The sequence below is a fragment of the Ammodytes marinus genome (assembly GCF_949987685.1).
Source record: "Ammodytes marinus genome assembly, chromosome: 11".
In the NCBI taxonomy this organism is placed as follows: domain Eukaryota; kingdom Metazoa; phylum Chordata; class Actinopteri; order Uranoscopiformes; family Ammodytidae; genus Ammodytes; species Ammodytes marinus.
In genome coordinates, this window is record NC_137215.1 from 5,348,839 (window position 1) to 5,363,838 (window position 15,000).

Below are 15,000 nucleotides of genomic sequence, written 5' to 3' on the forward strand. Positions count from 1 at the left end.
ACTTTCGGTTTGTGTTAATTCTCACACACCCCCTCTCTGTATTTCCTTGGTGAGCGTATACCCATGACAAAGGCATTAGGAAAAACTATATAAAAAATAGCATTCTTTGCACTGATGGTCTCGTTTGCTGTTACGTGTCATTCATGATCATCAGAGGAAAAATTAGACTGTTTTAGAAATATTTAAAAGTTCCTCGTAGTACCTTTTAAGGAGACATTTTATCAATCGAAAGACCTGTATTCAGTTCACCTACAAGACTTTTTGGGCCTGGGGCGTATTGGTATTTCCAGACACTTTTTCTTCCCGCTCTCTTATCCACGCTAGACGCTCTGATTGAAGTTTTCCAAATCCACTTCAGATAAAAACATATAACGTGCGGCTGTGGGGACGCGGGTAGGACGTAAAGCGCTTTGGGTCTATGTAAAAAGCTATATAGTCGGAATCAATTTACCGTACTTTAATAAGAACGTGTTCTCAGTTCAGTGATACTGGATCATGTGCCTCAAAATAAATTAGTTTTTCATTAATGGCGATAGAATTATTCAATACTTAGAATAACATATAAAGTAAATACATTTTCTAAACTGACTGCAGGCTCTGTGAATGTAAACAATCCCCCCTCTCTAGAAAACTTCATAGTGCACTTTTAACATTAAGTTTATGGGCGTAGTCATGGATAGAGCTTCAACTCCGGCCTTCGTTGCAGTGGTCGCGGGTTCAAATCCAACCCGTGGACCTTTACTGGATGTCATCCCCCCCTCTTTCTCTGTCTCCCCATTTCAACTCTGTACTATCCAATACGTCTTGAAAATGTCAAAAAACGAAAAACAAACAATGTATGTTGTGTGTGTGTTTGGTGGTGTTGTTGTTTTGAAACCCAGTAGCTACCTGTGTTAGTGTTAGTGGGGCTGGCCATGGCTGTGGGTGGGAGGCTGGTTGGCTCCCCCAGCACCAGGCGGACCCTCTTGGCGTGAGTCTTTCCCTGGTAGTGCGACTGAGCCACGATGGCCGACGTGAAGAACATGTTACACAGCGTACAGCACTTGTTCCTGTCCACCTCCGTCTCTGCACAGTCCTACAGGGAGAGAGAGAGAGGGAGGAGATGGTAAATAGATAGATAGATAGATAGATAGATAGATAGATAGATAGATAGATAGATAGATAGATAGATAGATAGATAGATAGATAGATAGATAGATAGATAGATAGATAGATAGATAGATAGATAGATAGATAGATAGATAGATAGATAGATAGATAGATAGATAGATAGATAGATAGATAGACAGATAGATAGATCAAATGGATGGATATGGGAGACTTGGATCAAAATGTTGTATTTTTGTTATGTGTGGACGATTATCGTACATTTTTGTCTCCTTAAAGTTCATAATAGTATCCTTTCAATCGGTATACATTTTCTGCCTGGGTGAGGGTACCCATGACAAAGGCATAAAGAAAAACTATATAAAAATAGCATTCTTTAACACTGATGGTCTCGTTTGCTGTTACATGTAATTCATGAGCATGTAAAAAATCAATGCTCCAAAACCCCAAAACTATTTCTCAATTCATAGTCATTCAAGTAATAGGTAATATATAAACAAACATGTTATATCAGAAAACTGGGTCGCAGGGGGTTTGAGATGGGAGGGATGGGGGGGTGGGGGGGTCACGAGGGAGGTGAAGAAATGGAATGATGTGAAAAGAGAGGTAGAGTGGAGGGCCGAAAGGTGAGAAAAGCCGAGAGAGGCATGGGGAGATGGGAAATGGAAAAATGTACACTTTGCACCGACCCACACTGAGCTTTGTCTGTTTCTAATACACACACACACACACACACACACACACACACACACACACACACACACACACACACACACACACACTCTGATCAAATATTCATCTGTCTCTCTGGACTGAGACTGTGGCTTGGCCCTCTCACCGCCGCCGGTCCATCACTAATGATGAGGGAGAGAGAGAATCTCCCACAGGAGCGGGAACACAAAAAAGAACCAACTGCCCGATTGATAGAAACGCACACACACACACACACACACACACACACACACAGAAAAACAGAAACAACAAACAGTATCAAATAATTGTCTTCCAAGAGTATGGTTATACTCTCTGTGCATGCTTTTACATTCTACACATGTTACACCTTTCGGCTCCATTCATTTTCTCTCTTCTTCTCTGTCTGTTCATGCCATAGACTGTATATAACATATATTCATACAGGCCTGTGTCCCTCTGTGTCTCTGTGTATGCCTCTCCTCAACTCTTTTCTATTTGTTGCACAGTTCTTCTTTCTCTCTTTCTCTTTTTTCAAACTAGCGCTTTCTCGAGTAGTGTGTCAAGTAGTGAGAGAGAGAGAGAGACTGAGAGAGAGACAGAGAGAGAGAGAGAGAGAGATGGAGAGAGAGGACGATAATATGAAAGTCTGCGACACCATGTCTGCAGTGTGTGGGTGTGCGGTGCGTGTGTTTGTGGATGGGTGTGTGTGTGTCTGTGAGAAAGTGTGTGTGGATGCTTGTGTGTGAGTGTGGGTGTGTCTGTGTGTGTGTGTGTGTGCGTGTGTGTTTGTGAGAGAGAGTGTGTGTGTGTGTGTGTGAGAGAGAGTTTGTGTGAATGTGTGTGTGTGTGTGTGTGTGAGGAAGAGAGAGAGTGTGTGTGTGTGTGTGTGTGTGTGTGTGTCTTTCTGGATGTGTGTGTGTCTTGTGTCAGCCCAGGTTAGCGTCACAGACAGTAGATTTGAGAGTTAAGGACACCTTTACCTTCCAGGCTTAGCTTTGTCTCTCAGCTGTCCCCATCTCTTTCTCTCTTTCTCTCAATCTCTTCTCTTGCTTTTGGTCTTTTAGACTTGCCTCCACTCTACGCTCTCTTCTCTCTCTCCTCTCTCTCTCTCCCTCCTCCTCTCTCTCTCCCCCCACTCTCTCCCTCCCTCCCTCTCTCTCTCCCCTTCTCTCTCCCCCCTCTCTCTCCCCCCCTCTCTCTCTCCCTCTCTCACTCCCCCCCTCTCTCTCTCCCTCTCTCTCTCCCCCTCTCTCTCCCTCCTCCTCTCTCTCTCCCCCCACTCTCTCCCTCCCTCCCTCTCTCTCTCCCCTTCTCTCTCCCCCCTCTCTCTCCCCCCCTCTCTCTCTCCCCCCTCTCTCTCCCCCCCTCTCTCTCTCCCTCTCTCACTCCCCCTCTCTCTCCCCCCCTCTCTCTCTCTCTCTCCCTCTCTCTCCCTCTCTCTCTCTCCCTCTCTCTCCCTCTCTCTCTCTCCCTATCTCTCCCCCTCTGGGCACCAGTCTCAGTGACTGTGTGTGTGTTGTGGGCTGAAATATTTATCTGTATTGGCAGGCCGCTCTCTTCCTCCCTGCCTGTTCTCTCCTCCGCTGTGTCTAGGTCCTGCTGTGATCACGTTAAAAGGCTTTCTTTGAACTGTCCCATACACACACACACACACACACACACACACACACACACACACACACACACACTAACACTCCACTACTAACATTCCCTTCGTTTCAAATCGCATCCTCTTTCTTTTTACTTTTCTATATACTACAGCTGATTATAAAAAGTATTTAGTATGCAGTAGGCATACCATTTGGACACACTTTTACTTCTACATTTCATCATAACATTGTGACTTGAACTTGCCTCTTGACTATATATCCGTCTCATCCCCGGTTGTTTTCATACGGAGGCTCTGTCGATGTGACGTCACTTCCGGTGAGCACTTCATTGTGGGTCAGAATCGGCAAAAAAGCATGCTGATTTCCACACTAAAAGTTACGACCGGATGTAGTAGGGCATCCAAGGATTTTTCAGCATACTGCGTCTGACCACATGTATTGGGGCATCCTAAATCTGTTCCTACTATACTAAATATCAGGAGGGAAGGATGGAGAATGCATCCTCACCCTCCTTCTCATTCGCAGTGTGTGCAAATTCATTTTATTATTTTTTTATATCATTAAAGATGCCGTGTGTAATATCTGAACATTTAATACATTGTACACACTGCAACTTTAAGGCATAAAACACTGTCTAATGTTGCCACGGGGTAGACAGAGGGGATAATAATGTGTTTGCGTGAGTGTGATGTATGTTAAGTGGAACCAGCTAATCTTTATTTATCTCATGATCTTTATTCATTATTGTGCCATAGGAGACACAGTGCTCGTGAGGACAAGACAGTCTCCTCTCCTCCGTTTCCCTCGCTCCCTCGTTACCACCCCTCTCGCCGTTCTCTCCCTCCCCCACTCCTAATGTGTACTTTCTTTCCTCCTCTCTCTCTCTCCCCCCCTCTCTCTCTCTCTCTATCTCTCTCTCTCTCTATCTCTCTCACTATTCATTCTGTTATTTCCATCTACATCCCCCCATTCACCTACTTAGTCTATTTCTACTGTCCCATGGGTAATGCTACTGAGATGCTAGTCTTCCCAAAATCGTATTTTGAAACGTATGAAAATCAAAACAAGTGTGTGTGTGTGTGTGTGTGTGTGTGTGTGTATGTGTGTGTGTGTGTGTGTGTGTGTGTGTGTGTGTGTGTGTGTGTGTGTGTGTGTGTGTGTGTGTGTGTGTCTAACTGTGTGTGTGGAGGTGGGAATGAATGTGCCCTGCTTGTTTTTTTTTCTTAATTTTGACTCGGGACATAAAAATCCCGAGATGAAGCTATGTGTCAGCTTGCAGTGGCCTCACCTGTCAAAACAAACTGAGTTATAAAAGGCAGCGTTTGACAGAGATGGGACCCAAGCACAAAGACAGCGTATACTTGAAACTTGAAAGACAAAATAGGCGTCGCAAGATCCTGTCACTCAATGTGTATACACTAGGGATTTAGTGACAACGCGTGGAAAGTTTTAAACAATGTCGAGTGTGTGTGTGTGTTAGTGTGGCTGTGTGTGTGTGTGTGTGTGTGTTAGTGTGGCTGTGTGTGTGTGTGTGTGTGTGTTAGTGTGGCTGTGTGTGTGTGTGTGTGTGTGTGTGTGTGGGGGGGGGGGGTGACTGACATATGAATAATTGTCAGCTCATTACAGCTGCCACTCTCGGGAAGCATTTTGAACAATAAACAGCGTCTCTGTCAGTTTTCCTCCATTGCCTTCGCTAAGTCCTCAACCTTTCTGTTCCTTCATTTTCTGGATTACCATCTCTACCGTTGCCCATATCAATATAAATTTGTGTTTAGTATATAGTGTAGTGTATACTTACTGTGTATATTTAGTTTATATAGTGTTGTCACAATACCAAAGATGTTTGTTTCGATATTGGTACCAATACTGTATGAATTGTGATTATTTTCGATACTTTTCAAAATAAATGGGAAACACTTTCAAGTTTGTGATGACTTTTTCATACTAGCAGAAGGCCTAAATAGTTTGAGTTACTAGTTCAACCTAAAACTATTTCAAAGAGACTGATTAGATATAGGACTACAGTAGGTTAAGTCATAGGCTATTATATAGTGGGAAAAAAAAACAGGTAATATTTTTTCTAACCTTTTTAAATACTTTGATACCTATGTACCTGTTTAGTTATTGTATACCGTTCAAGCCTAACCCTTAACTATCTCTACCTGTCGCCCCACACACACATATTGAGACTGATTTGTGTGCGATTGTCGTGATTGAATCCATCATTGTGTGTGTGTGTGTGTGTGTGTGTGTGTGTGTGTGTGTGTGTGTGTGTGCGCGTGCGCCTGTTTAACCACCCGGCCTGACAGTGACGTCTGTATTCGCCAAAATATTTAGTGTTCGGTTTTGCTTCCTCCTGCTTCCGCGCGCCTAACAATAGACTCCTTAATTAGCTCCGTTAATCTTGCTCTCCGTCTGTCGTCTGTTGTTGCTTTTCTCTGCGCTCCTCCTCTCTTTCTCTCCTTCTCTCCCCTGTGTTCTGTGTTAGTGTGCTGTGGGAACCGCGGCTAAATATACACACAGAGCTGCACAGGGAGGCAGGCGAGATCGTTTGGAGTTTTTTTTTGCAGAAGAAGCGCCGAAAAGTGTAAATTGAAAGGAGCGCCGGGTGCAAATATAGAATAATAGAGGTGAATAAAAGATATAGTGAAAAAATAAAAGGCTTTTGGTTATCTCTTGGCCTTTTAAGTGAGGTTGAAAACGGCTCAGACGGGGTGTGTGTGTGTGTGGGGGGGGGGGGGGGGTGTAGATGTGTGTGTGTGGTGGTGGGGGGGGAGGGGTGTAGATGTGTGTGTGTGTGTGTGTTCGTGTGTGTGTGTGTAGCAAGCAGGGTGGAGAATAGGAGAGATACCAAAATGATTGTCTTTATTTGGTACCAATATGAATTTCAATCTGCTTCGATACTTTTCCAAAATGAAAAATATTTTGAAGAGACTGGGATTAGATATAGCCGGTCATTGGACTAGATATAGCCTGTCATTGGACTATACCATAAGTAAAAGGCCAATAAGAAAATAATTTGTCTTCATTTGCAGAATGAAAGAAACGCTGAAAGTGTAAATTGAAAGGAGCGACAGACAGTGCACATATAGCATTAAGAGGAGAATAAAAGGCATATAACGCCTTTGGTTATCTGTTGCCCTTTTATGCGAGTTGGAAACGGCTCAGACTGTGTGGCGGTGGATGGAGGTGTGTGTGTGTGGAGGTAGATGGAGGTGTGTGTGTGTGTGTGTGTGTGTGTGTCTGTGTCTGGGTTGAGGGGTGTGTGTGTGTGGAGGTGTGTGTGTGTGTCTGTGTGTGGGTTGGTGTGTGTGTGTGTGTGTCTGTGTATGTGTATGTGTATGTGTGTGGGTAGGAGGGTTGGGGTGTGTGTGTGTCTGTGTGAATATATGAATTTCAATATTTTTCAATACTATTCCAGAGAGACTGAGATTAGATATAGCACTATAGGTTAAATCAAAGGCCAATAAGAAAATAATTTGTTTTCATTTGAAGTATGAAAGAAACGCTGACAGTGTAAATTGAAAGGAGCGACAGACAGTGCACATATAGCATTAAGAGGACAATACAAAGCATAGTGGAAAAAAGCCTTTGGTTATCTGTTGCCCTTTTATGCGAGTTGGAAACGGCTCAGACTGTGTGTGTGTGTGTGTGTGTGTGTGTGTGTGTGTGTGTGTGTGTGTGTGTGTGTGTGTGTGTGTGTGTGTGTGCATGCGAGAGAGAGAAGGAAGGGTAGAGAATAGCAAAGGAAAAACGGATAAAGTCGTCTTCCCCTCTTTCATCTGGGAGCACCTGCCTGTACGACCTACTTTCCTCTGTTTGTTCTGTGACAAAACACTTTCACCTACACACAAACCCCCAGGCATGGCATTTTAACACTGGCTAGGTAGACACTGGCATCTCATTCACTCTGCCGAAAAAGAAAATCCTTTTTTTCAGCTCTGGAAAAACATTTGAGAGACCACTCCAAATGTTCAGTGTCTCTCGTTGTACTATTTCTAGGCATATGTTTGAGTAGAATGAACATCTTGGTTTTATAATATAAACTACTGACAACATTTCTACCAAATTCCAATAATTTAGTTGTCATTAAGAGCATTTTTTTAATAAGTAATGTAGAGATGAAGATTTAAGAAAAATCCAGACTGGTCTCTTAATTTTTTCCGGAGCTGTACACTGCCGTTCCCTTTAGACTGCACCACCATGTCAATCAGTGCTTCAAAAAGGGGGGCAGAAAAACACGAAATTGAAGTCCAAAAAAAAATCAGTTCAAGCCTTTCCTTTGGGAGGGGAAAAACTGATGAAAAAGATATGAAAGAAGCAAAGTTACTTCCAAATTGAATGTGTGTGTGTGTGTGTGTGTGTGTGTGTGTGTGTGTGTGTGTGTGTGTGTGTGTGTGTGTGTGTGTGAGGGTGAGGGTGAGGGTGGGGGGGGAGTGGAGGAGGGGATTTCATTTCTGTAGAACCGTCTCATCTTCCATCCGTTTTTCAGCATTGTCAGATAATCAATGTCATATCTCTTTGGGAAAGGTTATGAACAAAAGTGCTAGCTGTGGCGCCCACGGTTACGTTACAGTATGAGGTGGTGTGTGTGTGTGTGTGTGTGTGTGTGTGTGTGTGTGTGTGTGTGTATCCCGTGTCCCCTGTGAGGTGAAAGCCAGGAGGGGCTGAGTCATGTCTTATTCACTTAGGGAGACAGATGGGGACGCAGGTGTGTCGATTTTCTACAGTACTGTGTGTGTGTGGGTTAGTAAACCCATATGCCCTCAACACGGCTACAGTATTTCTGCAGTGTTGTATACGTGTATCACCTTTTTTTTACTGTTTAATGTGTTGAGAAAATAGTCTTACAGTGTTTACTTATCCCAGTTTATTTGTTTTGATCTATCTGACATTTCAATCTGGTGGACTTTTGTGGAGGGTTTTTTCAAATGCAGCCTTTGCTCAATTTTTTATTTTTCTTAGAATGTAATGGATGTATGATGTAACATAACAGAAACCTTCCTACCAACTTTCCGAGGTTAACTTGGGCTGCGACTGACAATTTATTTCACTTTTTCGGATATCAATAATTGGACAGTCACACCCCCCACCTCATGTTGCTGTGGCCCAGCTGTGCCAGGGAGAAAAAGTAAAACTGGATATGAACTTTTAACTGTTATTTTTTTCTGTGAACATCATTTTTACTGAGGGCTCTAAAATGTAAGCTATACAATAGTCACGTAAAGATACTTTTAAACTGTCCATTTCTTTGTTCTATTCTACATACTACATCCGACCATAACAATAATCTAGTTAGCATGCATAGACATTCAATTGGAACATATTTTTACTTATTTATTTCATCATAACATTGTGCCTTGATCTTGCCTCTTGCTTTTATTTCCGTCTCATCCCCAGTTGTTTTAATACGGAAGCTCCACTTCACTTCCGGTGCGTACTGGATTGTGGGTCAGAATCGCCCAAATAGCATGCTGATTTCAACACTAAAAACCTCAACCGGTTGTAGTAGACATCCGGGTATTTTTAAGCATACTAAATCAGACTTCAAGAATTAGGAGACCCCCAATCTTTTTTCTACCATACTAAATAGCAGAAACTATGGGGATTGGAATTCAGCCAACATGGAAAAGGAGATGGTTTAATGATGGAGCATTTGGCAACACTACATGACAGTGAACTGTGGGGGGGGACATACCCATCTACTGACACAGGGAATTTATGGTTAGTAAATTATAAAAAGACCACGTCAAGGTAATTCATATCAACAGAGGCCATCAATCTGTCAACACGTGTGGTCTTTAAAAAGGGGTAAGCTGTCACTGCTGCATGCTTTTGATTGGTCTGCAAAGATGCGACCAAAACGGATAACTCATACCCCACTTTTGCAGATTGTGCGATTGAAGGCAGGATCGGCCATACCTTTTTTTTTGTGCGGATGCTGTCGGAGAGAGAGAGAGAGAGAGAGAGAGAGAGAGAGAGAGAGAGAGAGAGAGAGAGCTTTATCTTATAGTTTTGCTTTTTAACTTCACTCTGAAATCTGATCCCTCTGTCTAGACCCGAAAGTGTCTTACACTAGTAGTTTGTGACATTTAATTTTAAAGGTGCTACGAGGAACTTTTGATCATTTCTGAAACAGTCTTAATTGTTCCTCTGATGATCATGAGTTACATGTAACAGCAAACAAGACCATCAGTGCAAAGAATGCTTTTTTGATATAGTTTTTCTTAATGCCTTTGTCATGTGTTACGATCACCCAGGAACTACAGCTGGCGTAGTCAAAACACTACTGCTTTTGTCCAAAGGGGGTTTCAAGAATTAACAAAAACTGAAAGTTCCTTGGAGCACCTTTTTAATTTAATGTGATCTTCACTGACTTTAGGCTGACTAAATCTGACCTCTCTGTCTAGACCCGGAAGCATCTCACACTGTAGTTTGTGAGATTTCATTTTAAGTTTAATATAAACACTGTATTTTGTCTTTATCAACGTCATTGTTATTATTGCATAATAAAAAAAAAAAAAAAACTTCCTCCTCTTATTTTATTTCTCTCCCGTGACCCTAACAATCTTATCAGCAGAATAAAGTTGGGAGCACCAAAACATTATTTTTCGGACCGTTAAACTTTGCATTGGCCCGTTCGTCAAGGGCAACCTGATATCTTTTACTTTTGGGTATGGATTTCCTGTCTGTGAAGGACAGAGGGTCCTTGCTGTTCTGAGCTAATTGGCCGTGCCCTGTACGGCCCAGGGTCTTGGCTGTGGCACTGCAACTGCTTTTGGAAACACTCCACCTTCTCCTCCTCCTCCTCCTCCTTCTGCCTCTCCCTCTCTCTCTCTCTCTCTCTCTCTCTCTCTCTCTCTCTCTCTCTCTCTCTCTCTCTCTCTCTCTCTCTCTCTCTCTCTCTCTCTAGATTTGCCAGTTAGTTTGATAAGCTTTATTTTTCCACCAGCTGTGTCCTCTAAAGTGTGTGTGTGTGTGTGTGTCTTTCTATTTTTTTTCCATGTGGGACTTACAGCCTTGGTGGATAAATAAGGCCCACAATGTGCTACAATAAAGCTTAACAATAGTTTATTATGCTCTTGTTTACACACACACACACACACACACACACACACACACACGCACACACACACACACACACACACACACACACACACACACACAGAGGCACACAGAGGCACAGGCACACAGTCAACATTTAATTAACGGCAAAAAATTGCAATTGTGGCTTCATGTTTCAAGCCCAACAATTCACTCTGGATGCAAATGCAACCTCATCATTCGCTACGATTGCAGAACAGTGCCCTAGAAATAAACAAACACAATGGCCCAACTAGAACACACACACACACACACACACACACACACACACACACACACACACACACACACACACACACACACACCGGCACACAGGCTGACACAGCCATCAGTAGTAATGCACTGACCTCCCTAGCCATGGCCTGCAATAGTCAGATACAGAGCTGCTTGGTGGCACCAGCCTCCACTAAATCTTACCAGAAAACACCACAGTTATAAGGCAATCCGTCTCCAGGGAGATTTATAGTATTATAGCAACGACTGCCATACGACAGATCAAACACATTTTCCCATGAGCACTTGGCTGTGATGGCCAAGCCTGAGAGTGCACTGGCCCTGTGAAGGATTAGACTGCGAAAAATGCAAATGATGGTCCTTCAAAAACCATCCCAACAGTTGCTTCAGTTTGTGAGACTGTAAAACATGGGATCCTTCATAGACTTAAAGGTCACTTTTTATGCACTTTTTCTTGGGGTTTTCAACATTATATGGGTTCCCGGTGTGACTAGAGACTCCCAAAGTATGAGAAAAAAACAACCCTCTCTTGTTCTCCTCCTCCACCTTTTAAAAAAAAACCTGTGTTCAATCACCATGTTCAGATTTGTTCACCCATATGATGTCACAAGGGGAGAAGCAACGCCCCCCTCATAGCCGACCTGGGCTTTTTAGAAGGCGGGGCTTAAAGAGACTCTAAAACGGAGCGTTTCAGACAGAGGATACAAATATTTGAGATTCAAACTTATACATTTTGAACCTGAAAAGGAGCATAATACGTGACCTTTAAGTTCACTAATGAATCCTTAAAAGCTTACAGGTTATCGTCACTATAAAGATATAACGTGAACATCATATAGACACTTATTATGCAACACAGACACAGAAACACACACACAGTGAGATCATACTGGGTTATCTGGCCTCAGCCTCTTGGAAGGCGGTCCGCCGTCTTCTGGGTGAAGCATGTAGAACAGTCGCACCTTGTTGGCGTGTTTCTTACTCTACGAGAGAAACAGACAGAGAATACAAATGTCAGACAGTGAATTTGAGTTTTAGTTTTAAATGTGCTACAAGAAACTTTCAATTTGTGTAAATTCTTTCACCCCCTTTGGACAAAAGTTGCAGTGTTGTTACTATGCCAGCTGTAGTTCCTGGGTGAGCGTAGGCCTAATAATGACAAAGGCATTAAGAAAAACTATATAAAAATAGCATTCTTTGCACTGATGGTCTCATTTGCTGTTACATGTCATTTATGATAATCACAGGAAAAAATATACTGTTTCAGAAATATTTCAAAGTTCCTCGTAGCAGCTTTAACAAGTGAGCCAAGTAGCAACACACATCAATGTCTTTCAATCCACCTTGGCAATTTCCCTTCAAGCTTTTTTTATCTCAGTTTCAGCTGATGACATTCGCAGACATTTCACCCTGTGGCTAGGTGACGAATGGCCCGGGCTAACCTTCACTTTCTGATTGCTCTGAGTAAGATGTCGGGATGTCACAAGTGGTGCAGGGTTAAATGCTTTACCTTAATCTCTTCACTCTGTCACCCTGAAGTGTTAAAGAATGTTAGGGTGTCATTTTGTAGAGTATCAAATTTGAGGGAAATTAAAATGATGATATTCTGTAGTGTTTTCAATTTAATAAAATGAACAAGTTCAGATAATATATTGTCAACAAAGGACGATCATATAGATTGACATGTCTGCATACATTTGAAAGCGTTGTTGAAAAGATGGTTCCTTATGTAACTGTGCTGTTGAGGGGATCATTAGTTATTGAACACTTTAAAATATTTCTGAGTCTAATTTTTCCTCTGATGATCATAAATGACATGTAACAGCAAACGAGACCATCAGTGCAAAGAATGCTATTTTCATATAGTTTTTCTTAATGCCTTTGTCATGGGTACCCTCCCCCCACAACTACAGCTGGCGTATTAAAAACACTAACACTTTTGTCCAAAGGGGGTGCAATAACACAAATGTTAAGTTTTATCGGAGCACTTTTTAACACGTGCTAAATACATTTTATCAAATCAAATGTTCTATTGTTGTATATTCCCCATACCTGACTATGTGTTGTTTGTCCGCTGCTAGGGGGCTTTACACATGTAAGACTATAAGCTATAATAAGCAGAATCATACAGTAGTGTGAAAGGACACGCGACTGTCCTTGGAAGGTGCTAACTGTCATCACGACACCTCTGTGTTTTTGTTGACACAACTCTCTTGCTCCATACATATCATTTTATTGTGCACGTTCTGACCTTCACTGCTTTCAACCGTATACCGTCTATTATTATCTAGAAATGCCAGTGTGCTTGGGAGCAATTTACCAGGAGCGAAGTGCTGTTTACGCTTGCTTCTGTATCTTTACGGCAACAGACGCGGTCGCATTACACGTTATCATACAACAAGGTGCTAAGGTTTACGAGTCAATAATGTGGATATAGTTTAGTTAATGTATTTGGATCAAATATATACACAGCATTAGATACATTTAAGTTGAAAACACACCCAAAAAAAAATTGTCATCTTAATTTTTACATTGACATAGCTTAAACTCACTGACTGAATATAATATGAAAAACATAAGGCATGTTCAATCCATATTATGTAATTAAGTTAATTTATTTAGACAATATAGATACACAACATTAGATACATTTAAGTTAACCCCCCCCAAAAAAAAAATTTAAATTATTCTTATCTTATACATTGATATTTCCTAATACTCAATAGCACTGACTATATATAATATGAGCAACACCAAGCCTGTTCTATCCATATTATTTGTAGAGTTAAGTTTTGTTGATAAACGTGCTCATGTACATTTAATTGTATATCGTGGTTGGTTGGACATCACACAGATAAAAGCTGTTGGGAGACTCTGACTGAGTTGCTCCGGTGCTGAGATTGGCGCCTGTGCCCGTGGGACAAGACACTTGTCAGACGAATTTAATGCATTTGGTCACCGCTACAAAATGTGTGTGTGTGTGTGTGTGTGTGTGTGTGTGTGTGTGTGTGTGTGTGTGTGTGTGTGTGTGTGTGTGTGTGTGTGTGTGTGTGTGTGTGTGTGTGTGTGTGTGTGTGTGTGTGTGTTTAAAGGTGTATAAATGGTCATGCAGCTGATGGCCCTGGGATGTGGGCTAAAAGTGTAACCTTGTGTCACCATGGTTACCCTGCACTGACCATCAGAGCCCTAACCCTTCTTTTAATGGACTATCCATGCCTGTCTGTCTGTCTGTCTGTCTGTCTGTCTGTCTGTCTGTCTGTCTGTCTGTCTGTCTGTCTGCTTGTCTGTCTGCTTCTCTGTCTGTCTGTCTGTCTGTCTGTCTGTCTGTCTGTCTGTCTGTCTGCTTGTCTGTCTGCTTCTCTGTCTGTCTGTCTGTCTGTCTCTCTGTGTGTCTGTGTGTCTATCTATCTATCTATCTATCTATCTATCTATCTATCTATCTATCTATCTATCTATCTATCTATCTATCTATCTATCTATCTATCTGTCTGTCTGTCTGTCTGTCTGTCTGTCTGTCTGTCTGTCTGCTTGTCTGTCTGCTTTTCTGTCTGTCTGTGTGCTCCTTCTCTCTCTGCCTAAGTGTCACATCAGGTTGGAGGAGAATCATCAGAGAACAGGACAACAGTAGAAAACAAGCCAATGTTTGTGTGTTCTAGAACGTATCTCACAAGCGAGCGAGCCAACACATATCCATAGACAAAAGGCAAGTGCTCTCACATCCCAGTTTGACAACTGAATAATCTGAGAGTTAGATGCACACACACACACACACACACACACACGCACACACGCACGCACGCACTGTTGATGACCTTGCTCTCTGCAGATAAGGGCCTGGTCCTCATTTGTCTGCTTGTTAATCTTAATTGTGGCTTGTAATCAAGAACGACCTGAATACATGCACGCAAGAGCACAAGCATATGTGCCCACACACACACACACTTACACATTACACACACACACACACACACACACACACACACACACACACACACACACACACACACACACACACACACACACATCCTACTTAAATAATGCACAGGGCTAAGTAATTAATGGCCATTCATTAAATTACGCTCAGGTATTCTGCTGAGAGGTAGACAACATTAAAATCAAAAGTGTGTGTGCGCGTGGGTTTGTGTGTGTGTGTGTGTGTGTTTGTTTGTGTGTGTTCCTAGCATTACCATTTATGCATTAAGTCTCTGCATAATGGATGAGCAGCGTTTTGGACGGCACAAGCACAAATTAG

General features: G+C 42.3%; 1 protein-coding gene across 1 annotated transcript in view; it reads right to left on the reverse strand.

Moving 5' to 3' along the window:
- LOC307258033 (zinc finger matrin-type protein 4) overlaps positions 1 to 15,000 on the reverse strand; it is a gene marked incomplete at both ends in the record, with an annotated part of 32,799 nt that overhangs the window by 17,226 nt on the left and 573 nt on the right. The window contains 2 exons of the mRNA XM_080037420.1: positions 889 to 1,075; positions 11,639 to 11,731. Coding sequence (XP_079893546.1) covers positions 889 to 1,075; positions 11,639 to 11,731 — 280 coding nt within the window. The remainder of the gene's footprint in view (positions 1 to 888; positions 1,076 to 11,638; positions 11,732 to 15,000) is intronic.